We start from the raw sequence: 26,224 nt of genomic DNA on the forward strand, positions 1-26,224 counted from the left end.
CGCTCCATGATTGGTGGCCTTGCTATCAGTTGCCAAGGCCCAAAGTTCTGACTTGGAAAATTATCACTGTTCCTTCACTGTCACTGGATCAAATTCTGGAACTCCCTCCCTAACAGCACTGTGGGTACCCGTACCAGATGGGCTGCAGCGGTTCAAGAAGGCAGATCGCCACCACCTTTTCAAGGTAAATCAGTGATAAAATCATAGAATCATAGAAAGTTTATGGCACAGAAAGAGGCCACTTGGTCCATCATGTCTGTGCCAGCCGAGAAACGATCCACCCATTCTAATCCCACTTTACAGCATTTGGTCCGTCGGTTTGAAGATTACGGCACTTGAGGTGCATATCCAGACATCTTTTGAATGAGCTGAGGGTTTTTGCCTCAACTACCCTTTCAGGCAGTGAGTCCCAGACCCCTACCACCCTCTGGGTGAAAAAACTTTTCCTCATCTTCCCTCTAATCTTTCTACCAATCACTTTAAATCTTTGCCCGCTAGGCATTGACCTCTCTGCTAAGGTAAATAGACCCTTCACCTCCACTTTAACCAGGCCCCTCAAAATTTTGTATATTTCAATCAGATCTCCCCTCAGCCTTTTCTGTTCTAAGGAGAACAACCCTGGCCTATCCAATCTTTCCTCAAAGCTGCATTTTTCCAGTCCCGGCAACATTCTCGTAAATCTCCTCTGTACCCTCTCCAGTGCAATTACATCCTTTCTGTAATGAGGTGACCAGAACTGTACAGTACTCAAGTTGTGGCCTAACCAATGATTTATACTGTTCCATCATAACCTCCTTGCTCTTATATTCTATACCTCGGCTAATAAAGGAAAGGATTCCATATGCCTTCTTAACCACCTAATCGACCTGTCCTGCTACCTTCAGAGATCTGTGGACATTCACTCCAAGGTCCCTCACTTCGTCTACACTTCTCAGTATTTTCCCATTAATCGTGTATTCCTTTGCCATGATTGATCTCTTCAAATGCATCACCTCACACTTCTCTGGGTTGAATTCCATTTGCCACTTTTCTGCCCATTTGACCAGACCATCAATATCTTCTTGCAGCCTACAGCTATCCTTCTTGCTATCTACCACACGACCAATCTTTGTGTCATCTGCAAACTTCTTGATCATGCCCCACACATTTCCATCCAAATCATTAATATATACCACAAAAAGCAGGGGACCTAGTACTGAGCCCTGCGGAATGCCACTGCAAACAGTCCTCTGATTGTAAAAACACCCGTCAACAATTACCCTTTGTTTCCTGCCACTGAGACAATTTTGTATCCACCTTGCTGCAATTCCCTGGATCCCATGGGATTTTGGTTTTTTAACCAGTCCGCAATGTGGGACCTTGTCAAAAGCCTTGCTAAAATCCACGTAGACCACATCAACTGCACTAACCTCACATATCTTCTTTGTTACTTCTTCAAAAAATTTGATCAAGTTGGTCAGACGAGATCTTCCCTTAACAAATCCATGCTGACTATCCTTGATTAATTTGTGCCTTTCTATGTGACAGTTTATCCTGTCTCTCAGAATAGATTCCAATAATTTGCCCACTACTGAGGCTAGACTGACTGGCCTGTAATTATTTGATCTATCCCTCAGTCCCTTTTTAAACAGAGGTACAACATTAGCAGTCCTCCAATCCTCTGGCACCACACCTGTATCCAGTGACGACTGGAAAATGATGGTCAGACCTTCCGCTATTTCCTCTCTTGCTTCTTTTCACAGTCTGGGGTACATTTCATCCGGCCCTGGTGATTTATCAATTTTTAAGGATACTAATCCCATTAATAAGTCCTCTCCCCCTATGTTGATCATATCCAATACTTCGCTTCTCTTCCTTAACTACAGCATTGCATTGTTCCCCTCTTTTGTGAAGACAGACACGAAGTATTCATTAAGAACCATACCCACATCTTCAGCCCCTACACATAGGTTACCTTTTTGGTCTTTTATGGGCCCTATTCTCTCCTTAGTTATCCTCTTACTTTTAATGTATTGATAAAACATCTTTGGGTTCACCTTGATTTTGCTTGCCAATATTCTTTCATGCCCTCCCTTTGCTTTCCTAATTTCCTTTTTGATTTCACCCCTCCACTTTCTATACTCGTCTTGGCTTTCTGTAGTATTGAGCTCTCTGGCATAAGCTTTCCTTTTCTGCCTTATCCTACCCTGTAAATTCCTTGACATCCATCGGGCTTTAGATTTGGCCGTTCCACCCTTTTTCTTTGCGGGAACATGTTTACTCTGAATCCCTTGAATCTCCCCTTTGAATGCCTCCCACTGTTCTGACACTGATTTACCTTCAAGTAGCTGTTTCCAGTGCACTTCCACTAAATCGCTCCTCAGCTTAGTAAAATTGACCTTGCCCCAATTGAGAACTCTAACCCTCGTTCTATCCTTGTCCTTTTCCATAATTACGTTAAAACTGACTGAATTATGATCACTACTACCAAAATGCTCTCCCACTACCACCCCTTCCACCTGCCCATCTTCATTTCCTAAATCTAAGTCTAAAACTATGCCCTCTCTTGTTGGATGCCCACATCCCATGAAGGAATAAAAAAATGCTCCGGAATGCCCTCCCTCAATATCTCCACCTTTAAGATACTCATTAAAACATGTCGATTTGACAAAGCATTTGGTCATCTGCCCTACCATCTCCTTATGCAGCTCCGTGTCAAATTTTGTTTGATGATGCTCGTGAAGCCCCTTGGGATGTTTGTTCAAGGAGCTATATAAATACAAGTTGTTGTTGTAGTAGAGGTGACTCATATCTGCTGCTATTGCTTCTTTGCAGGAATGGATTTTCTGTTGCAGACTGCAAGTGGACAATTTCTGTTTTCAGGGAGACAAGGAATTCCATTGTGCAGTATAAATTTCATTCCAGGTGAAACAGCAGCATCAGGCGGAGCAAGATCCATAAGGAGGAAGGGGGTGGTCAGGAAGAAAGTGCCCCCTGTAAACTGAAGTTGGTCAGAACACCTTTATTATGGGGGAGTTGTGAGTTAGGGAGTAAGAGGGTGGTAAGGTGGAAAGTGTACACTGACTTATGAAGGAAGGTGGGTGAGTTATGGAGCATTGCCTTTCTGAAGGGGTTGGGGTGAGGAGTGCTTCTGTGATTGGGAAGTGTTGGGGTTGGGAATAGTTCCGGTGCCAAATCTGACTGATTTCTAAGGTGCCAGACCTAATTGTTTATTCTCAATGACGGCCACCTTTCTTTCCGCAGATAGTAACTACCTTCTTTGTACTCCAGTTTTTAAAAAAATCCCTCAATTCTAGGGCTAGCAATCTGTGTCAATAATTCTCGTGAAACACGTACGGTAATAACGTTGGCAATACTGCAATAAGCAGAAAACAGGAACTGCAAAGTTAACCTAAAGCCAATGGTACACAGAGACCAGGGGTACAAAAAGCTGCTGCAACTTCAAGCTTGACGTTTCAGTGGAACTATCTTCGGAGTTCGGGTTTCCGACCGGCGATGAGGAAGTGGAGCCTAGTGAGACCGGGGGGGAAGACAAATTGTCCGGTTTAACCAAACCGGGGCCGGAGAAACGGTCAGTGATCAGAAGCCTCCGGGAGGTAAGAGCTTGCTGCAGGGTTAAAAAGACACACGGAAGGAGAACATTGGATCCACCTACTGCTCTGCTCTGCACTGCACAGCACCTCATTATCCCGTGCTTCAGATATTTACCCAGTTTTCATTATCGTGATTTTATAACTTTATCTGTGCTCCCACTTCAAGGTAAGCATCTTTCCATTGTGTGTATACTTCCATTGCTTTTTATTTTAACTTGGAAACTATTTTTTTTCCAAAATTGTACTTAATTCATTAAAACCTTTGTTGAAAAAATACATTACAAAACTGTTCAAATTTGACATTTCGGAAAGTATAATAGAGATCAGATTCCTTACACACTGAACATGATTTGCCTCACAACTCCTATTCCATTTTATAGGCAATGTACATTTGTATTCCATAACAAACATATTTTGGGGATACAGCCTGAAGGGTACAACACTGGTTCCAGCCTCTCGGTGTACTATGGTGGGAGGACCTTACAGTGTGGAAAGTATTCCCTCTCTTTTTTTTTTCCAAAAATATCCTTTATTCATAAACATCTGTTTAAAAAAGAATACAAAACAATTCCAATTTGACATTCCAAAAAGTGCAAAGAAATCCGTTTTCTTCTATGCAGAATGTGAGTTGCCTCACAATTGTGCATTTGCTCACACTTATCCACATTAAATTGCATCTGCCAATGTCTGAGTCCTCCTGAAGTCTTCTGCAGTCCTCACTGTTTACCAACCTCTTTACATTAGCAAATTTTGATCTGCTGCACACATCCGCTCATCTATAGAACTGAGAACGACTTGCATTTTTATAGTGCCTTTCACAACCTCTGGTCTCAAAGTGCATTACAGCCAATGATGTACTTTTGAAGGGTAATTAACTGCTGTGATGTAGAAAACATGGCAGCCAATTTACATACAGCATGGTCCTACAATGACAGTGGTGCAGTGGTTAGCACCGCAGCCTCACAGCTCCAGTGTCTCTGGTTCAATTCTGGGTACTGCCTGTGCGGAGTTTGCAAGTTCTCCCTGTGACCGTGTGGGTTTTTGCCGGCTGCTCCAGTTTCCTCCCACAGCCAAAGACTTGCAGGTTGATAGGTAAATTGACCATTATAAATTGCCTGTAGTGAAGGTGGGGATGTGGTAGGAATATGGGATTAATGTAGGATTAGTATAAATGGGTGGTTGATGGTCAGCACAGACTTGGTGGGCCGAAGGGCCTGTTTCAGTGCTGTATTTCTTTAAAAAAAAATAACCAGATAATCTGCTTGAATTTAGTGATGTTGATTGAGGGATAAAGATGGACGCAGCACTAATGTCTGTGGTATACCACTTCCAATCTGGCAACACCCATTAACCTTAACCCTTTGTTTCTAAACCATCAAGCATCCATTCACTTTTATACCCTGTGCAGGCATTTTTGCAACAAACTTCATCAAAAGCATTCTTAAAATTCATGTGTGTGTATACTGTATATACCCTTTATCCAATCAATTAACTCTTCAAAGAATTTGCCTTTAATTAATCCATATTGCCTATCCTTGATTTAACCCCTGTTTCTAAAAGCACACTAATTCTATCTTGAATTATGTATTCAGTTTTTCCCACATCTGACACTTGTCTCAGTTTATCCATCTGTTCCTCCTTGAACTGAAATATTAAATTGGTTACCCTCCAGATTCTGGCAAAGTTTGCACATCTAGGGAGGACTAAAAAAATTGCTTGGAGCTTCTACTGTTTTCTGTCTGATTTTTGTCAACACCCAGTGATGCATGCCATCAGAGTATAGTGACTTAATGCCCTCGATTTCTGCTAACTTTTTTAGAACCAATTTATTTCTACAGTTATCTATAGTATGTGTTCTGCCTATAGTGGTTAAGAGGTTAATGGGTATACAGTCAAGTGTGTTACGAGTATAGTGAGTTAGATTGCATCCTAGTCACTGGCATAAAACCTACCAATGAAATTAATCAGGTTTCTATCAGTACTGATCTGATGTATAGTATATAATAGTGATGTACATAGGCTCCCTGTTCCATCATTTGCTTGAGTAATTTTGCTACTATGAACAGGGCATTAGATAATCTCTGTTTATGGCAACTTCTCTACAGTTGAACTTTAAAGGATTCCATTGAAATTCATGGCTTCACCAGCCTCCGTGTTCGTGAAGTGAATTATATTTAGAATCATAGAATGATACAGCACTGAAGTAGACCCTCATCGTACCTGTGTTGGCTCTTTGATAGAGCTAGTCAATTAGTCCCACTCCTCTACTTAAGGTAGAAGAAGGCATAACTTGGGTGATTTTAAGCTTTGTGTGGGATTCAAAAGAAAGGTTGTGAGAATAACCTGTCATCCTGTGAGCTTGTTCAGCTGTGATTGAGATGTTATGGTTTTATTTTAGGATGAACCACATATGGAAACAAATATGGATAGGAAGTGTGACTCGGGCAGCAGTCGTGCATGGACACTCCTGCTTTCTCATACAAAGACTTGTGACTAATTCAGCTCCGCATCTCTCTGGCACAGTGTCCTGGTGAGTGGGTAAATTGTTTTATTTCTCAAACTGAAGTATTTTAGTATATCCAGGCCCAGTTCAACACACCAAAATATGGGTACAGTTCTATTTGTATTTTTAGACAAGGGTGTGAAAACTAGTAAGTTTAGTGCAGAACTGCTAGTGTCAAAGCTTCAGTCGTTTCTTTCAAAATGTTGAGGATGTTCACATTCACAGAATCGCAAATGTGTATAAAGCATGTACACAGAAGAGCACTTTAAACAGTGGAAATGGGAAAGAGCAGCAGAGTAGTGTAGTATTTTTCTCTCAATAAGAAAACTCGCGTTAGATACTCTGTCTCAAATGACATTAACGGTTGGACCTCCCCGTGGGAAGTTGGCCATGATGAGGTGGGTTGCTAGGAGTGGATGGGGAAGGATAAGTTCTTGGCAGATTGACCAAGAAGTGCCATTAACTATGTCAGACTGCAAGATCACCTCCCTCATCTGATGAGGGTAATGTAAATAGGAGCTGGTAAGTGCAAAAATGCAGGCAGTGTTGTGAGTGGAGTGACAGGCAGGATTGGAATTGGAACAGCAGTGGTAAAGCTGGGGCTGGGAGTTCCAGATGGATAGGTGCCCCTGCAGTGAGAAATGATATTAAGACTGCCATTGTTTTATCCTTCATTCTGTGTCCCCTGTCTCTTTTTTTTTTTAGGTATGATATACAGCTAAAGGAGCAGACACAGAAACATAGGCAACATTTGAAAAAAGGCAAAGCTGTTAATATCCTCCGTGATCCAGGCATCCCAGTGCTCGGAAAACTGACCAGAGAAGAGCTCCTGGAACTATTAGCAACCAGTGTGGTATACCAGGAAAGTGAGTGTCCATTTCAGCAAAATCAACTCCTACTTTGAGTTTAAACAAAAGGTGTATGGGGCATACCCATAGGTTGTATTTTGGGGAAGGAAAGTGCATCTGTATATGTGTACCTGGGTTGGCATCTGTGTATCTAGGGACAAATAGTGTGCCCATAATAAGTGTGCATAGGAGTATCAGCTATGCTGCCTCTGTAGTCAGATGCCATGTTGTCAGTCATCATCTATACTTTCATGTGAGCGCTTGAGTCAGGCACCATAGGGTCCCTGTGGAACTTTACCCCAGCAAGGAATCAATACCTTCAGCTATGGGCGGCAAAGGAATCTTTAATTTTGGTGTGCACTATCAATATTCAGCATACTCTGGCAATGTACAGATTAGATAGAGTAATGCTTTTTCTTAATAAATGTGCCTCTCAGCACAGCTTCCTAAGTATAGTCCCTACTGTAGCTGTACAATTTTTCATACAGGGTCTGACAATTTAAGATTCAGCATGTTTCGTTCTTTGATTTTGCCATGATACAGAAAGTCTTAAGAACAAACTTAATTTGAAAAATTTACAGCATTAGTTGGTTTGTCTGAGACTAGTGTCTAAGGGAGGGGCTAAGCTATTCATTTCAAATCCGAACATGGTGGTTGGGGGGGGGGGGGTGGAATCTGTTTCAATGTGTTTGATTGGCAGCTTTTGCTTTTAGTTATTTCTGTCTGCATTAAAGTGACCAAAACAAAAGTATTCATTGACCTGTCTTGCTCAAATTAGAGAATCTGTCTAAAGTCCTCAGAGATCAGGCCTGACAGTTCCTTTCCTTTCTCATCTACAGAAACTGTCATGTAATATTACTTGCATCAGCGTTTTCAATTACTAAAGGGAACTGTTTCTTTTCTACTACAGGTCTAGCTAAGCTTATCTACGCTAGAAATTATAAGTTGTTACTGTTGCTATGCATTTATTAAAAATTATTTGGCAGTTAAAGCCTGTCTAAATCTAGCATCGTAATATTTTTGTCACCTTTGGAAGGCAAGGAGGATCATGTGATTAAAGGAACACTGAATTAAACAGAAGAGGGTTCTCTGTTTGATCCCTGGGCAAGAATTTACTTAGGATTCTGGTCAAGGAAAGCACTCTCTGTGATGTGGGGAGGTAAGGCTCACTTTCAGAATTAGTCCCAGCACAGAAGTTAAAAGGAGACCCTCAGCTAATAAAGCATTCTGTGCCTGCAAGACCTGAGCAACATTCAGGCTTGGGCTTTTAAAAATTGATTATTCATTCTCGGGGTGTGAACATCCTGTCAAATCCAGCATTTATTGTCCATCCTTAATTACCCTTGAGAAGTTGATTGCAGGCTGCCTTCTTGAACCACTGCAAGCAGTTTAGTACAACTGAGTGGTTTTCTAGGGAATTTCAGAGGGAAGTTAAGGGTCAACCACATTGCTGTGGGTCTGGAGTCACATACAGTCTAGTCTAGATAAGAACAACAGGCTTCCTTCCCTAAAAAGACATTAGTGAGCCAGATGAGTTTTTACAGCAATCTGGTAGTTTCTTGATCGCCATTACTGATACCAACTTTTTATTCCAGATTTATTTAGTTAACTGAATTCCAATTCCCCAGCTGCTATAGTGGGATTTGAACACATGTCTCTGGGTTGTTGCTCTGGATTACCAGTTCAGTTACATAACCAATATTACTGTTCCCATATGGTAAGTAACACTTGCGTCACATGCTCCATAACCATCTCTAACAAGAGAGAATCTAATCACTTCCCTTTACATTGCAATACCATTGAATCGTCCAATCCTCTGCCATTAACATAGCTGGGGGGGATGAGTTACAGTTGACCAAAAACTAGCTACTGTGGCTACGAGAGCAGTTCAGAGGCTGGATATTCTATGCGAGTGAGTCACCTCCCAACTCCTGTCCACCATCTACAGGTCACAGGTTTGATGGAATACTGTCCACTTGCCTGGATGAGTGCAGCTCCAACAACTCCCGAAACTCGACACCATTCAGGATAAAGCAGCCTGCTTTATCAGCACCCTGTTTACCACCTTAAATATTTGCTCCCTCCATCACTGGTGCAGCTTGGCTGCAGTGTATACTATCTAAGATGCACTGCAACAACTCACCAAGGCTTCTTTGACAGCACCTTCCAAATCTGAGACCTCTACCACTTATAAGGACAAGGGCAGCAGGCACATGCAGCACTACCACCTGCAAGTTTTCCTCCCAGTCACACCAATTTGATTTAGAAATATATCACTGTATCTTCGCCACTGGGTCAAAATCCTGGAACTCTCTACCTAACAGGACTATGGGAGTAACTTCACCACATGGACTGCAGCAGTTCAAGAATGCAGCTCACCACCATCTTTTTAAGGGCAGTTAAGGGACTACTAACACCCCACATCCTGTGAATGAGTAAATTTAAAAATTGCTGGAATTGAGGGACTTTTTTGTGCCCCAGGGGTTGAAGTGCAGTGTGGAAACATTTGCCACCAATCCTTGTAACATAGGATAACTTTAACCCACTTTGGAAATATACAGAGAATTAATCATTTAATACATTTTTTTTTGTGCAGTGAATATTTCCTTTTAAATATGTCTTTGTGCTGAAAGTTCACTTATATGCACAATACCAATATTTACTGAAGAAATTTCACTGCTGCTGACCAATTGCGATAAATGTTGTTTGATGCACACTAGGTGGGGCATGTGAAACATTTTAAGGAACTGAGTTTACAGGCTTAATCATCTTGTAACTCCCTTCAGCCAATTTCAGATCAAAGTTTCAGCTCCATGTGAAGTTTTATTAAGCAATGAAGGTGTGTCCCCTATGGATTCTATGTTGTGCATGCAAAGGCATGGCTTGTAGTATTTCTCTTCTGTTACATGCACAATACATTGACTAAGCTGGTTTCTAACTCTGTTTGCTTCTGTACCAGATCCTCTCATCGGCATCAATAAACCTCCAGGGCTCCCCATCACAGGTAACAGGGTGCATGTTCCTACTTTGAAGTGCTTGTCATCTTTCCAATATCGTGCTTGAACCAGATTAACAATAACACCTGGTATTGGGGTTCCAAATATTGTAGGATATAACTTCAGATCTACCCTTGCCCACGCAGTAAGGCTCTGATCTCCATTACTGTCATGCAGTGGCACTGAATAGAAGCTCAGTGCTTTGCCATGGAGAAGGGAGGAATTAGATGTAGCTACCTTCTTCCAAATTCTTCTGCATCTCTTGGCTGGTTACAGAACAGCATTGGTGAATTAAAAGCAAAATACTGCAGATGCTGAAAATCTGAAATAAAAACAAGAAATGCTGGAAATACTCAGCAGGTCTGACAGCATCTGTGGAGAGAGAAGCAGAGTTAACTTTTCAGGCCAGTGACCCTTCAGAACAGAGCATTGGTGAGTTATTGGAAATATCTATCCAGCTTTCCTCTTATTTGGACATAGTATGGTAAAGGGAGAACTTTGTCGATGTGTGGGAAGATGAGAGTTTGAATCCTTGGTCTGCTCAGCTCCTATTCCAATGGGTGAAGAAAATCATGCAGAATAGTCCACTGAGGCAGCAGTTCATGCCACTCGAAGATTGATAGTGGTGCAAGTCAGATGGACTGAAGCATAGATTGCACATGTAAAGTGTACATGTTCACATGTAGGGTGAGGTCAGGGTCAGTCTCAGCAGTGATTTTACTCCTGTTTTAACACTCTCTCTGTCAATGCTCACGCATGAATAATGCACACTTGGTGAGAGAAGTATTGTAAGACACGCAGCACCTTGGAACCATACACAAGGAAAGAATTAATGCCTTCAAGAGGGGTAGAAAGGAGAGAAAAGTATTACTAATTGTCAACCCTCAGCTGCCTTGGACCCACAACATTCTATTTGTTACACTCCATGCACAGTGATATTGCATGCATTTCAGGTATAATGTGGTGCTATAGAATGTAAGCTTTTGAGCCAAAATGTCCAGTTAATGTTCCCTTTTCTGTGCTTTACAATTAGTTTTACTAGTCTAGGTTCAATTATTCACTTTAGCAGCATGTTATTCAAGTTGCTCAAACTATCACGAATTGGTTCAATTCTTGTTACTGTTGAACTGGTTATTAAGTTTTAAAGTGTTTGATTTTAAGATGCTTACATTCATACTTTGTGCTGAACTTGTCAGGGAACTTTAAATTGAACAGGTTCTGAATGCTGGCAATTTAAATATTGTTTTTTTTTCCTCTTTGGCCCAATAGTGCTATCTTATGGATACAGGTATGGGATTGCTAGTAGAAATCTCGTAAAAACACAGGTATGAGCATAGTGGCAGCTAATTTCCAGAGGCTGCTATGGGGAGGGAAATGTAGTTGTGGTTTTGCTTTAGGAGTGTTTTGGCCCCTCCTGTGTAGAAAAAGGTAAGGAGGGGCTTTCCATCAATTGTTTAGAGATTCTTGAGAGATGGTGCAGGAGGGAGGGGTTCAGATTTTTGGGACATTGGGACCGGTTCTGGGGGAGGTGGGACTATTACAAATTGGACGGTCTACACCTGGGCCGGACTGGAACCAATGTCCTTGGGGGGTGCTTTTGCTAACGCTGTTGGGGAGGGTTTAAACTAATGTGGCAGGGGGATGGGAACCAAATGAGGAGGTCATTGGACAGTAAGGAGGTAGTAACTAAAGCCTGTAAGGAACTAGATAATGAAGTCAGCGTGACTAAGGGAAAGAGTAGACAGGGAGCAGATGATGAATGCAAAGGGACTGGTGGTCTGAGGTGCATTTGTTTTAATGCAAGAAGTGTAGTAGGTAAGGCAGATGAACTTAGGGCTTGGATTAGTACCTGGGAGTATGATGTTATTGCTATTACTGAGACTTGGTTGAGGGAAGGGCACGATTGGCAACTAAATATCCCAGGATATCGATGCTTCAGGCGGGATAGAGAGGGCGGTAAAAGGGGTGGAGGAGTTGCATTACTGGTCAGAGGATATCACAGCTGTGCTGAAGGAGGGCACTATGGCGGACTCAAGCAGTGAGGCAATATGGGCAGAACTCAGAAATAGGAAGGGTGCAGTAACAATGTTGGGGCTGTACTACAGGCCTCCCAACAGTGAGCGTGAGATAGAGGTACAAATATCTAAACAGATTATGGAAAGATGTAGGAGCAACAGGGTGGTGGTGATCGGAGATTTTAATTTTCCCAACATTGACTGGGATTTACTTAGTGTTAGAGGTCTAGATGGAGCAGAATTTGTAAGGAGCATCCAGGAGGGTTTTCTCGAGCAGTATGTAAATAGTCCAACTCTGGAAGGGGCCATACTGGACCTGGTGTTGGGGAATGAGCCCGGCCAGGTGGTTGAAGTTTCAGTAGGGGACTACTTTGGGAATGGTGATCACAATTCCGTAAGTTTTAGAATACTCATGGACAAAGACGAGAGTGGTCCTAAAGGAAGAGTGCTAAATTGGGGGAAGGCCAACTATACCAAAATTCGGCAGGAGCTGGGGAATGTAGATTGGGAGCAGCTTTTTGAAGGTAAATCCACATTTGATATGTGGGAGGCTTTTAAAGAGAGGTTGATTAGCGTGCAGGAGAGACATGTTCCTGTGAAAATGAGGGATAGAAATGGCAAGATTGGGGAACCATGGATGACAGGTGAAATTGTGAGACTAGCTAAGAGGAAAAAGGAAGCATACATAAGGTCTAGGAGGCTGAAAAAAGACGAAGCTTTGGAAGAATATCGGGAATGTAGGCACAATCTGAAATGAGGAATTAAGAGGGCTAAAAGGGGTCACGAAATATCTTTAGCAAACAGGGTTAAGGAAAATCCCAAAGCCTTTTATTCATATCTAAGGAGCAAGAGGGTAACTAGAGAAAGGATTGGCCCACTCAAGGACAAAGGAGGAATGTTATGCTTGGACTCAGAGAAAATGGGTGAGATTCTAAACGAGTACTTTGCATCGGTATTCACCGAGGAGAGGGACATGACGGATGTTGAGGTTAGGGACAGATGTTTGATTACTCTAGGTCAAGTCGGCATAAGGAGGGAGGAAGTGTTGGGTATTCTAAAAGGCATTAAGGTGGACAAGTCCCCAAGTCCAGATGGGATCTATCCCAGGTTACTGAGGGAAGCGAGAGAGGAAATAGTTGGGGCCTTAACAGATATCTTTGCAACATCCTTAAACACTGGTGAGGTCCCGGAGGACTGGAGAATTGCTAATGTTGTCCCCTTGTTTAAGAAGGGTAGCAGGGATAATCCAGGTAATTATAGACCGGTGAGCCTGACGTCAGTGGTAGGGAAGCTGCTGGAGAAGATACTGAGGGATGGGATCTATTCCCATTTGGAAGAAAATGGGCTTATCAGTGATGGGCAACATGGTTTTGTGCAGGGAAGGTCATGTCTTACCAACTTAATAGAATTCTTTGAGGAAGTGACAAAGTTGATTGATGAGGGAAGGGCTGTAGATGTCATATACATGGACTTCAGTAAGGCGTTTGATAAGGTTCCCCATGGTAGGCTGATGGAGAAAGTGAAGTCGCATGGGGTCCAGGGTGTACTAGCTAGATGGATAAAGAACTGGCTGGGCAACAGGAGACCGAGAGTAGCAGTGGAAGGGAGTTTCTCAAAATGGAGACGTGTGACCAGTGGTGTTCCACAGGGATCCATGCTGGGACCACTGTTTGTGATATACATAAATAATTTGGAGGAAAGTATAGGTGGTCTGATTAGCAAGTTTGCAGACGACACTAAGATTGGTGGAGTAGCAGATAGTGAAGGGGACTGTCAGAGAATACAGCAGAATATAGATAGACTGGAGAGTTGGGCAGAGAAATGGCAGATGGAGTTCAATCAGGGCAAATGCAAGGTGATGCATTTTGGAAGATCCAATTCAAGAGTGAACTATACAGTAAATGGAAAAGTCCTGGGGAAAATTGATGTACAGAGAGATTTGGGTGTCCAGGTCCATTGTTCCCTGAAGGTGGCAACGCAGGTCAATATAGTGGTCAAGAAGGCATATGGCATGCTTTCCTTCATCGGACGGGGTATTGAGTACAAGAGTTGGCAGGTCATGTTACAGTTGTATAGGACTTTGGTTCGGCCACATTTGGAATACTGCGTGCAGTTCTGGTCGCCACATTACCAAAAGGATGTAGATGCTTTGGAGAGGGTGCAGAGGAGGTTCACCAGGATGTTGCCTGGTATGGAGGGCACTCTCTATGAAGAGAGGTTGAGTAGATTAGGATTATTTTCATTAGAAAGACAGAGGTTGAGGGGGGACCTGATTGAGGTGTACAAAATCATGAGAGGTATAGACAGGGTGGATAGCAAGAAGCTTTTTCCCAGAGTGGGGGATTCAATTAATAGGGGTCACGAGTTCAAACTGAGCGGGGAAAAGTTTAGGGGAGGATATGCGTGGAAAGTTCTTTACGCAGAGGGTGGTGGGTGCCTGGAACACGTTGCCAGCGGAGGTGGTAGATGCAGGCATGATAGCGTCTTTTAAGATGTATCTAGACAGATACATGAATGGGCAGGAAGCAAAGAGATACAGACCCTTAGAAAATAGGCGACATGTTTAGATAGAGGATCTGGATCGGCGCAGGCTTGAAGGGCCTGTTCCTGTGCTGTAATTTTCTTCTTCTTTGTTCTATATGTGTCAGGGAAAGAGTTAGGAATGATTCTTTGGTCAACGCTTTCAAAGAAAATTTGAAGAGGATTTTTCCTGTAAATATTTGGAGCTACTTGTCACCCTCCTGGAGGGAACAGTGATGAAATATGAAAAGAACTGGAGGAATTATGAAATAAAAGTAAACTGTTGAACTAAGTGTTACGACTGAGGTGGGAGGAGTGCACTATTTTTATCTAATTCCACTTCTCTACAGGACACATGTATTTAAATGTTTATCCAGTTACTGATAAGCCCAATTATATACTTTTTTGTTCAGAATAAAATCCACTAACAAGGTTTCTTTAATGAACAACAAAATTATCAATTTATTATAAAACAAGCCATATTCAGTAAAGATGCAAAGTAGTCAAACAAATTGGATTATAGAAGTTCCCTTTTAACCTTAGCCCCGCTCTTGCTCTCACATACATACAAGTATACCGATTACAAAAAACAAAGAAGTTTTCTGTGCAGAGAACTTCCCCAAAAAAAAAATACTTTGGCCAAATACTTGTTAATTATTGTTTTCTTTCAAGAAGATATGGTATGATATCAGTCGTCCCTTTTCTGGCATCCTAAATATGCATAGACAGGTGTCACTGTGTTCTTTTCTGGAGCAGTTCTTTTCAGGCGATGTCAAAGATTATTAGTCTGGCAGGCTTTCCAGGAGAAGTGTGACATCAGGGGTTTCAACTGTCTCAAACTGGATTCTCAGGGTTTCTCAGAGGTGGAGAAAGGATGAGCTGGGTGCTTCTCTCAGCAGGCTGCAAACCCAACTGTGTCAAATCAATATCCAAACTGAAACCAACTCTTGACCACCATAAATCTTGACATGTCACTTCTCTGTAAACAACTCCCCTAAGTCACCAAGGCTCTTGCTGTTTATTTAGCTTGGGCATGTGACATCCAGTAAGGGTTTTTTTTTTTAAACAAAGTTACCAAGTCCTTCCCAAAAAAAAAATTCCATCATCCATGGAATCACTTCAGTCCTCCAAAGGAATCTATTTCCAAAACTTTAAAGTACAATTCCTCACAAAAATGTTAAAAAATGGAAGTACTTTCATAACATAAGCTACAAGAAAATGAACTCTTTGTCACTTGGCAACATGGAGGGAGAATTCAGGTGATCCCCTCCTGTACTACCATCTGTCGAAGATGGGACTATTATTAACGTCTGGAGTTGCCTTGAGCCACGTTGATATGTAAAACAGCCCATTTCATGCTAATGACTCCTATCATCAAAAATTGGGCTAGCAAAGGCTTTGCAGACAGATTGACGCCAAAGCCAAGGCCCAAAATGATACCCATTTATCAAAATGGACCGCATTCAGACGCCATTATGTAGCAATGGTCCCCACATCCTGGACATTGTATGAACGCCCCCAGGGGAGAGCATCTTGAGTCACCTGACTAAAATCAAAACCTGATAAGTTTTTACCCTAAAAGAAGTAACTGCTCTGGGAGGGAGAGAGAGAGACACAGCCATTCCAGCCAGAGAAGCTCTGCAATTCATCCAACTAAGTTATATGCCCTTCCAGTACCATCTTTAAACTACTGAGGCAGAGAGATTGCAAGGTGACCTTGAAAACTCCCCATCTGAGAAATTGAAGCAGGACTGGTTGTTGGTCAGCACAGACTCGGTGGGCCGAAGGGCCTGTTTCAGTGCTGTATCTCTAAATAAATAAATAAAAGACTTCCACCAACAACTTTGGACTGTGTTTTAAACAAAGGAGTCTGCGACACTTCATCAATTCCAAGACCAGGAACATTCAGGCCTGCAATGCTGTTAAAAATACCTCTCAGAAAACCCAGAAGGTTTCAAAGTGAACTCTTTACAAAACAAACTCTAATTGCATGCTACCCTCTACTCTTTATCTTTGTGTGTGTGTATATGCATGAGTGGATGAGGTTGTGAACATTTTTAGGTATTTTAATAGTTATCTTTTTTTAACCTATGAGAAAACCTGTTTGTTTATTTGACCCTTAAATACTCAGGGATTAAACACAATTTTTAAAACACTATGGTCATTTGAGAGGTGAAAAGTGGAAGCCATCATCACCATTTCCCACCTGTCCATAACATATTCTTGGAGGAAGTGGGTCTGATTGAATGCTCTAAAGAAACTGCAACAGCCAGAATTCTCCCACAGAAGGCACTGCAGATAAACTGGTGGCAGACCCTCTTCTCCCACACAGGGTATGCACAAAAACTGGGACCAGGCTGAACTCTCTGAGGGCACCACAGAGAAACCTCTTGAGTACCTTGCAGTTTATTTGTTATTTCTGTAGTGTATTTGTAGTCCTTGTATATCCTGGCTCTCAGGAAGTTATAAAAATGTGGCTTTAGCTCATTAAGCTCCTCATTTCCATTTGCTAAGTGAATAGACAAGATAGAAAGAGTGGAACTGGACCAGCAATGGACCATGAAATGTTGGTCCAAAAACAAGAAATGCTGGATTCACTCAGCAGGTCTGGCAGCATCTGTGGAAAGAGAAGCAGAGTTAACGTTTCGGGTCAGTGACCCTTCTTCGGAAATGTTGGTGCTGTGTCGGCTCTAACCAAAGATTGCAAAAGCTGCTGACTGTGAATGAGAATCATTGCTTAAAAGAGACAAAGCACTTTTCTTTTTTTCAATATACAACAGGTAAAGACCTCTCTTTGACCTCGCTACTTTCAGAACTTCAGCAGCGATTGAATCTTTCAAAAGAGCTCCATATTGTAAAAGCGAGTAGCAGGCAAGTGGCTTCATTGTGGGAATCTAACAGTTCTCCTTTAAGAAGTTTTATGAAACTGGCTGTGCATACAGGATCAGAATGTAATTTGGAGGTCTGCTGACCAACATGTCGAAATCGAGCATAATGGATTTGGTTTTATACAGGACCAGAGTTTATGCCAGAGTGGTGCTGATGCACATACAGGACCAAATGCATGTTGAAGTAGTGCAGGTCCATATGCAGAACTAGAGTGCATGCATAGATACACATACATGACCAAAATGCATGCTGGAGTGGTGCAGATAAACATAGTCCCAGTGTGCATGTTGGAGTAACATAGGTACAAATACAGGAGCAGAGTGCATGCTGGAGCAGTACTAGACCTTTTATATAGGACCAGAGTAGATTACAACCCAGCCTAGCTATACTTACTACAGTTCTAGCATTTGCTTTTCTCCTGTATTACATGTACTGATTTTACAGCAGCATGTATCGAGAAGTATCAGTGGTACAGAGGTGATAGCTTCAAGTCAGCTATTACAACGCACATGTAGAAGCACAACTCCAGACTATTCTCTCTCAGATAAAGGTATTACCTGTAATTAATCCTCACATTAGAAGACAACATATATATGTATATGCAAGACTACTACATAATGCTATATAACCTGCACATTGTATGTGAAGGCATTGTGTAACTCAAACTGTGGTAGGTAACCCATTGTAAACAGCCTGGCTTGAATATTGTACTCTTCCTTCACAGGGAGCATTCTGGCCTGGTTCTGCTTTCCACCTGTCATCAAACCACCAAACACATTGAGGATGTCTTCATACAGGCTCGGAGAAAGAAGGAAGCATTAGCCAGTTACTGGTGATGGTTGAATTATCATAATCTTAAATAATCAAATTATAAAAGCTTGTATATGCTAACCCTGGATTCTTGTCACACATACTAATCAAAGGAGCAAATCGTTCAATAACAGTTTAGCAGAAACACAATTATAGTACTTTTTAACTACTTGACAAAATGGAGCTAACATATAGATATACCCAGAAATGGGCGTTACACACAGACTTCGTCTTAGCTTTTCTCTACATTTACCCAACATCAAAGTCATTTCACACAGACTTTGCTCTATTAAGGTGCCAATATTGCAGCTGTTTGTAACTGAGCATTACTGAGCACAGGAAGTAACAGGGCTGTTACAAATTGAATATTGATGAGCACAGGGAGCAATGGGATTGCCAGTAGCTGAATATTAATGAGGACAGAGCTATCACAAACTGGCTATTGAGCACAGGGAGTGACAGGGCTGTCACTAACTGAATTTCTGACTCGTTTGACCTGGGAGTAGTACTCCCACCAGCAGTTTGGTTTAAAACTGTTCAAATGTTTTCACTATGTTTTGATGTGCAACTTACATTTTTTAAAAGATTTTTCTTTTCCTCCTGCTTTTTCTTTGTCTGTACTAAATGCTGTCCTCGGCTGATGGTGTGGCCAGCTCCTAAACCTATGTCACTACAGATGTGACTGAAGCGGTGGAGATGTGTTCCTCTGTTGAATATGTATATGAGTGTGGCTGTGAGGTGATGGAGGTGTGTGAATGTGGCAGGAGCTATTTGTGTTAGAGTGATTGGAGGAGAGTGTAGCCGGGAGCTGTATCACAAGTGTGAGGGCCCAGGAGGCAGAGTAGGAGGAGGTGCATCAGTAGCTGGAACACAGAACAAGAGAAGTTGTGAAACTTTTTATAAGCTGTTGGAGGAGGAGGAGGTGTGAGAATGTCAGTGAACTAATCCACTTCAATTTCTAAGCTTTCTTCACATCGTTATTTCCTAATTTACCTACTTAACAGTATTTCAAAAGCAATTCATTAGATGTAAACTATTTTAGGATGACCTGGGGATGCGATGAGGTAATATATAATGAAGTTCTTTGTTTGTATAATTATAAATTTACTGAATCAATTTATTCTATATTACATTATCCAGTTTAATTTAAAATTTATACATGTTTCATACATGAAGGTGGTGTGAATCACACCCTACTGCTCCAGGGTTCTGTGTGTTCGTGGAGTCCCTTTCTAATTACTTGTATTTACTGTATTTTTTCTTTTTCTAACAGTGCAGTGACAGTGGGTGTCCCAGAACCTGCAGAGGGAGAAATCAGCGTTGCTCTGAAAAAACAGAATATTGGCGAGCAGGAACTGGTAATTATTCTATTTGATATATCTCCCTCCACTTTCCCTGTCAGAATGAGCAGCACAAAAAGAAGGCTGCTTAGTGAAAAATAAGTAGAAAATTAGAAACGGGGAACTGTATTGTAATGTTGCCTAATTGATGCATGGCTACACATGGACTTCCTCACATGTCTCTAGCATGAGATCTTGATATTGGCTGTGCTTTTGAAGATGTTGAGACACGTTGAGATATGTCCCTCGACAGAGGGAGGAAAAACTTGAGACAGTTGTTTTTCTAACCCAAAGCATTCCTCCTGCTAATGACTACCAGTTCTCTTGTGGAGGTAATGTGAGAAATGCAGAAATTAAAGTCCTTGCTGCTTTGATAAGGCAGACTGCACTTGCCTATTCTGGAAGTAATGACAGCCCTATATCCCCTGTAGTAATATAGTGATGGAAATGTGGCACAGATATACAATCATTATTCACTGCCCAAGCTTTACACTTTCCCACATTGGCCAGTAAGACTTGCAGTGACGTTGCTTTATCATGTTTTGTTACACCAATAGGTGGTTCCTGTGTTGCATCCCACTCCTGGAAACTTTCAGCGGAAGGAAGTAAAAAAGGCAGCTACACGGTACAAGGTTCTGGACACTACTGATGGCTGTGCATTAGTGCAGCTTGAGCCTCTCACAAGTGAGTCGTCCAACATTAGCTGCGAAAATACTCCCTGTCGGTCAGTGAGAGGAGTGCAGCCCCTTACGCTTGCGAGTAGCAATAATGTAGACAACAGAGATAACGGGGAGTAACAAGAGAAACCTGTACTCAGGTGGGGAGTATGGACAGGTGTCTGATCGTAAGTTCCTAAGATAGCGGAAGCCCATACTTCACTTGCTCTTGGCTTGGATAACGGGAGCTGTCCGTACCTTCCAGCAATGAAAGGCTGAAGCAGGGTTAGGGAAAGGTTCATGAATGTTGTGGGATGAGCAATTGGAGGCAAGAGCTGTAATGTTTTGGGGGTTTATAATTGGCAGTACAGAGATGGCTGGAGCTATCTAGTGTGGTTTGATGCCTCTGCTGTTGATCTTCGCTCTGTCTCTGGCTTCCTGATAGTCAGAGATAAAAGAGTAGAGGTCAGTGGTATAGAGTTGCAGATTCTATGTTTCTGATTTCTGGCTAGAATTTGACTAGTGTGTGAAAAAATGTTTTAATAGGCTGACTTCCTTAACTCTTAGCTTTGCATCTGATTTTGAGAAACAATCTGTGCAAGTCTTAAAATTTTAAAAAGTTGTTTAAAAATCATAAATCTAGCATTCTTATATTAACACCCATTTAATTTTATCCCAGTCCCAACTCCAGTGGCTATTTGTAACGGAAACATTGATTTGTGTTACAGGCTGTAGAGTCTGGGTTCATTTTAATTAAGGTGCTGTCAGGTGGTTATTTTATCTTGATTAAGAGTGATATACTTTTACATACTTTTCCTTCCAGCCTTTGAGAGCCTGTTGCAGGTCCACCTCACTGTCAAACTCTGTGCTGTTCTTGGGGACCACGTGCATTCTGCCCGGCTGGGGAAGGTTCTTGGAATTCCTTTCTGCCTCCCAGTGGAATCGGCAGTTCCTCGAACTCAAGTAAGTAAAGTGCCATATAATAGAGATAGGGTGCTGAAGGGAGGTAGGATATTATTAGGAAGGAAGTGGGTTTTAGTGGATGGGGTACGATTAGGGGAGTGGGGGAGAGTGTGTGTGATTTTATAATTCTCATCCTCGTTTGCAAAACTATCCATGCCTTGCCCCCTCCCTATCTCTGTAATCTCCTCCACCCCCACAACCCTCCGAGATATCTGCGTTCCTCTAATTCTGGACTTTTTGAGCAGCCACGATTTTTAATTGTTCCATCATTGGCGACCATGCCTTCAGTTGTCTGGGCCCTAAGCTCTGGAATTCCCTCCCTAAACTTCTCTCTTCCTGCACCCCCTTTAAAATTGTACTACTAGTCCACATTACAGCTCCTCATTCATCCTACCAAAACATATCACGTCACATTAAATTAAATTTCATCTGCCACATGTCTGCTTATTTCACTAATTTGTCTATATTCTCCTAAAGTTTGTTACTATCCACCTCCTTGTTTACATTGTTTGTGAATCTTACCGTATTCAGTGAGCTGTGATGATACTGTCCAGCTTCATAGGTAATTGTTGCTTCATGCTAACACCAATATTGTTCCACTCTTCTATTTTGGAAGATCTTTTCTTACAATGTCTAGGATACATTAGGCATTTAACCTCACTGACACTGGCCAAGTCTTACTTGAAGTTCAGTTAGTCTTGTCTGTTCCAATATCAGTAGTTATTGGAAACCCTTGCTAACACTTTACTTAACTCATTTAGGTATTGGATGATGCCTTGCTGCAGAAGCTGCATTTTGACCAGAAACAGATGTGGAAAATGCCGCTTCACCTTCACTTACACAAACTTTTAATTCCACCGTTTGAAACTAAGAAATCGGAGACGAGGATTATGGCCGCTCCTCCAGCTTACTTCCTCAAGACTCTTAAACTCTTGGGTTTAACAATGAATGAGTTTACTGAAGAAAATAAAAGGAAAAGAAGAAAATAAGGAACTGTATTCAGTAGCAGTTCATGGCTGTACTCTGGGATAAAGAAGATTCATCTCTTCAGTGAAGTTTGCTTTTGTAGTAAAATCCAAGTATAATACGTGCTGGTTAGAAATTCATAAGATCGGGGATGTTTCCTCACTTATGTGCAGTATGGGGGATTGCATCTGAATAACTGCAGCTTCCAGATGTGGTGTGGATTCCCAAGGTATCTATTCCACAGAACAGTTATCTGCGAATAAAAATTACTCTAGAAATTTGGTATGATATTTACCAAAACATAATTTTGTCCAGAAATAACCTTGGTGCACCATACCTTAGTGTTTATGGGTTCAGGCGAGTTAAAAGAGCAAGGGTTTCTCATTTCTGATTGTTGGCTAATACTCACAATTAACAATGTGCCTGTGTGCATGGTGGGTGAAAATATGATTATGTTTGCAGTGATGCCCCTGTAGCCTGTTGACACTAATTGTCTAAGCTCAGATGAAGAATGACCACTTGAGTGAGATAGTAGAGGGTGCCTGGTGCCATATCCCAGCTAAAGAGGCAGCAGCTTCAGGAGAAAAGGATTGAAAAGAAAAAGATCATGGTGGAACACTAAACTGTGATGCTGCACCAGTGAGTGGTGCACTCCAAAGAGCAGTAAATCCCACTTCTGCAGAAAAATACTGAGGAAAAGACAGGAGAGTTGTTCCTAGTTTGCTGTCTTCGGTGTCGTTGTTGGCTGTATGTGGCTGCAGGCAGAAGCCTAGGAGCAACTCACTTAACCCACTTGCAGCCACGAGAGATAGAACAGAGCAGGTTGATACTATCTCGCACAAACACAAAACATTATAGCTGTGTAATATGTCCAAGGGTACATCGGTTAATTTGGCAGTAGCCAGATAAAGTATTTTTAAAAAGAAATCGAGCCTGCAGCTATCTATGCCAGCAAACTGTGCCAAGAATTTGTTGGAGGTGTTTTAAATCATACAGGGTTTAGATACAGTGAACAAAGAGAAGCTGTTTCCAATGACTTGAAGGGTCAGTATCCAGACGGCACAGATTTAAGCTGATTGGCAGAAAAACTAAAGACATGAAGAAAATCCTTTATACAACGAGTGATTAGTATTTGGAATATACTGCCTGCTAGGGTGGTGGATACTGATTGACTACCATACTTCAAAAGGGAATTGGATAAATATTTGAAAAAGAAAAAAAATGCAGGGATATGAGGGGAAAAAGTAGGGGAGCAGGACTCGCTGGATTGCTCTTTGAAAGAGCTGGCTCAGACTTGATGGGTGGAATGGCCTCCTGTGCGGCAATATTCTATGGTTTTATCTAGAAGAAAATCACAACCTGTTGCACTCAGACACAGTGGCAGGTTGCTGCTGCTGGTAGAATGCAACATGAGTGTCTACAATGATTGCTGAGTAGATCTACAGCTCCTATTGCATATTGGTTGGTCTTGTGAAAATTCTGAAAGTATTAAACATTATAGCTGGTGTTTTCTATCTCTACACTTCTCAGCCTGCCATTTATGGCTCTTTAAAGCGAACAGGTGGAAAATCATAGGCTGACAAACACCTTGGCCATAATCTTCGGCGTTGGATTTCCTCTTGGCGTATGCGATGGTTCAGCAGTGAGACACACACAGTTTTGTTTATTTGATAGCATCTGTAGCAGCTTTGTGGGAAGTTGATAGAAGATAAATATCAACTGCATGGGAGATTTTGAAACCACACTCTAGTTAAGTGAATACATATGGCCAGAGTTAATAATCTGCTAGTACATCCTTTCTCCAGAGCCACTCAAATGTTGATTAGTATCTGAATGTGTAAAAATTCTATGGTATTTTTAAAAAGTAATTTGTTGAGTACAAAACACTGTTCTTTTTGAGTGTGATGATTAGGGTGCTATATAAATGCACATATTTTATGGAGTCAGAGATACAGCACTGAAACAGGCCCTTTGGCCCAAGTCTGGGCCGGCCATCAACCACCCATTTATACTAATCCTACATTAATCCCATTTTTCCCCCTCCTCTCATCCCCACCTTCCCTACCACCTACCTACACTAGGGGCAATTTTTTACAATGGCCAGTTTACCTATCAACGTGCAAGTCTTTGGAATGTGGGAGGAAACCGGAGCACCCGGAGAAAACCCACATGGTCACAGGGAGTACCCAGAACCGAACCCGGGTCGCTGGAGCTGTGAAGTTGCGGTGCTAACCACTGTGCTGCCCTTATGTCTTTATTGGTTATTAGAAGTGATTTTTCATGATTCTTATGTCTGAACAAGTAAGTTATTTCTGCAATTTGGAGAAAAGGTATATCATTGCCTAGGTTTCCTTCCTGCAGAATTACTTGGCACAATCACCCTCAGGGTTGCTACCAATAAACCGAGAAAGAAACAGAGCTGGAACAACTTGCATTTAGACATTCTGCCCCCAAATCCCAATGTGGTGACTGTTACAAGTGTGCTCCTCGGAGCCATTCACCTACTCCACTCATTTTGTCATAATGGGATCAAAGCACATGAAGCTTAGCCAGAAGAATATTCAATACACAACTCTCGTTATCAATGTATGGAGCACTGCTGAAAAAAATAACCATGGTTTTCTACTCCACTACCTATCATTGTCTTCCATTACATGCGGGATGACGAGCACAGAAGCAGAAAACCCTGCCCAGTGTAACCTTCACTAAATCAGATATGAGTGCATGTTAAAACCATTGTGTATCCATTTTTCTCTTCTATTATTTTACTTGACTAGATTCACTCAAAGATGCATGGGGCAAGGATTGCAGTGTATTTTAGGCAGACAAAATGGGAGCTTGAAGTTATCAAATAAGCAGGTCAAACAAAAAGGAAAGACAGAAAGTGGATCAATCACAGAGGGCTAGGAATATATTGAAAATGCTAAATTCTGGAGCCGAGTAAACAGTTTCCCTCATCTATATCATATAGCAGTACAACTCCAAATCTCGGGCATTTGATTATTTTCCACTAGAGGGCACAACATCTTCCATTTGGTATGCTTTTTAATGCACTTTTTAAATAAGTTCTCTAGCAGTCAAACTCATGCTGCTTAGCATCAACGTCTCACTACCCTCCCCTACACACGATTGTTACTAAATTAATAGTACTCCATGAAATGGTAGATTTAAAGTTATCTTTTTGCCAGATATTAAATCAGGCTGGAAGACGTACAGGTCAAATCTGAACATTACTGAAGAAAGGTTATTGAAAACCTTAAGTGCCTCATTACTTTTTTTTTAAGAAACAAAAGAGGCCTTGTGCCAGGTTGACAGGCTATTTCTAAACTGCTAAGCCATTAAAAATAAATGGAATGGTTGGCAATCAAGGTGGAATATCCTTCTGTATATCGATCAGCAGCAGTGTGCACACTGGCCTCACTTGCTTCAATAAGGAAAGGAATGGCTGCATACGTGCCTTCAGCTCATTTGCTGATAAGTGGGCAATTAAAGAAATTAGGACTTGGCTTTAATGCTTTCCAAAGTGCGAAAGGAGGAACAAACTTTGGTTTGGCATGAGTTCAACCAGGTTCCTCCAATAAGAGAAGCAAAGCCACAGCACGTGGAACACCACGGTAGTAATGTGGCTACCAGGACATCACTAAAGCATATGCATATCACACAAGCCCACAGCCTGATTTCAGAGCACTTCGCAAAGAGATTTGTATGGAGTAAGACAAGCAGCTAAAGAGCATTTTTCAATCCAAACTATTGCATACATTAGGATTTAATGTATGTGGATTCTCTGTTTGAAATCAACTGCTGAAAAGACTTAACAATGATGCAATGTTTGTAATTACTGCCCCATAGTTGGTATAGTATAGACTACTGATAATCTAAGTAATTTGTAGCACTGATATTTGAATTATCTAAAATGTGCATTAAGTGGAAGTATAGTGCTAGAATTTGATCAACTAAATATGAATTAAGTAGTCTATAAAAATACTGTGTTGTAACAATACTGTGGTGAGAGAGAGGCAGGAGGAGTGCATTGTTTTTCTAGTTCCTGTTCACAGGTCACATCTATTTAAATTTATTACCCAGTTATCGATATTGTCAATCATAGTCTCTATTTTTATCCCAGAA

General features: G+C 41.6%; 1 protein-coding gene across 1 annotated transcript; it reads left to right on the plus strand.

Moving 5' to 3' along the window:
* The first annotated feature begins 3,186 nt into the window (after positions 1-3,186).
* LOC137380188 (mitochondrial mRNA pseudouridine synthase RPUSD3-like) lies at positions 3,187-26,211 on the plus strand. Its single transcript, XM_068051956.1, has 10 exons — positions 3,187-3,759; positions 5,992-6,123; positions 6,802-6,962; positions 9,904-9,948; positions 17,256-17,350; positions 18,093-18,196; positions 19,448-19,532; positions 20,072-20,198; positions 20,994-21,133; positions 21,895-26,211. Exons 2-10 carry the CDS (start codon positions 5,993-5,995, stop codon positions 22,120-22,122), a joined length of 1,116 nt encoding a protein of 371 aa, XP_067908057.1. The 5' UTR covers positions 3,187-3,759; position 5,992; the 3' UTR covers positions 22,123-26,211.
* The last annotated feature ends 13 nt before the right edge of the window (positions 26,212-26,224 follow it).

This window comes from Heterodontus francisci, chromosome 19, assembly GCF_036365525.1.
Source record: "Heterodontus francisci isolate sHetFra1 chromosome 19, sHetFra1.hap1, whole genome shotgun sequence".
Lineage (NCBI taxonomy): Eukaryota > Metazoa > Chordata > Chondrichthyes > Heterodontiformes > Heterodontidae > Heterodontus > Heterodontus francisci.

What these genes read in the sequence shown, in the direction of transcription:
- LOC137380188 (XM_068051956.1), top strand. Translation starts at nt 5,993, where the DNA reads ATGAACCACATATGGAAACAAATATGGATAGGAAGTGTGACTCGGGCA. An exon ending in ATATTGGCGAGCAGGAACTG is followed by an intron (nt 19,533 to 20,071) that starts GTAATTATTCTA and finishes TTACACCAATAG; the next exon opens with GTGGTTCCTGTGTTGCATCC. An exon ending in GCAGCTTGAGCCTCTCACAA is followed by an intron (nt 20,199 to 20,993) that starts GTGAGTCGTCCA and finishes TTTTCCTTCCAG; the next exon opens with CCTTTGAGAGCCTGTTGCAG.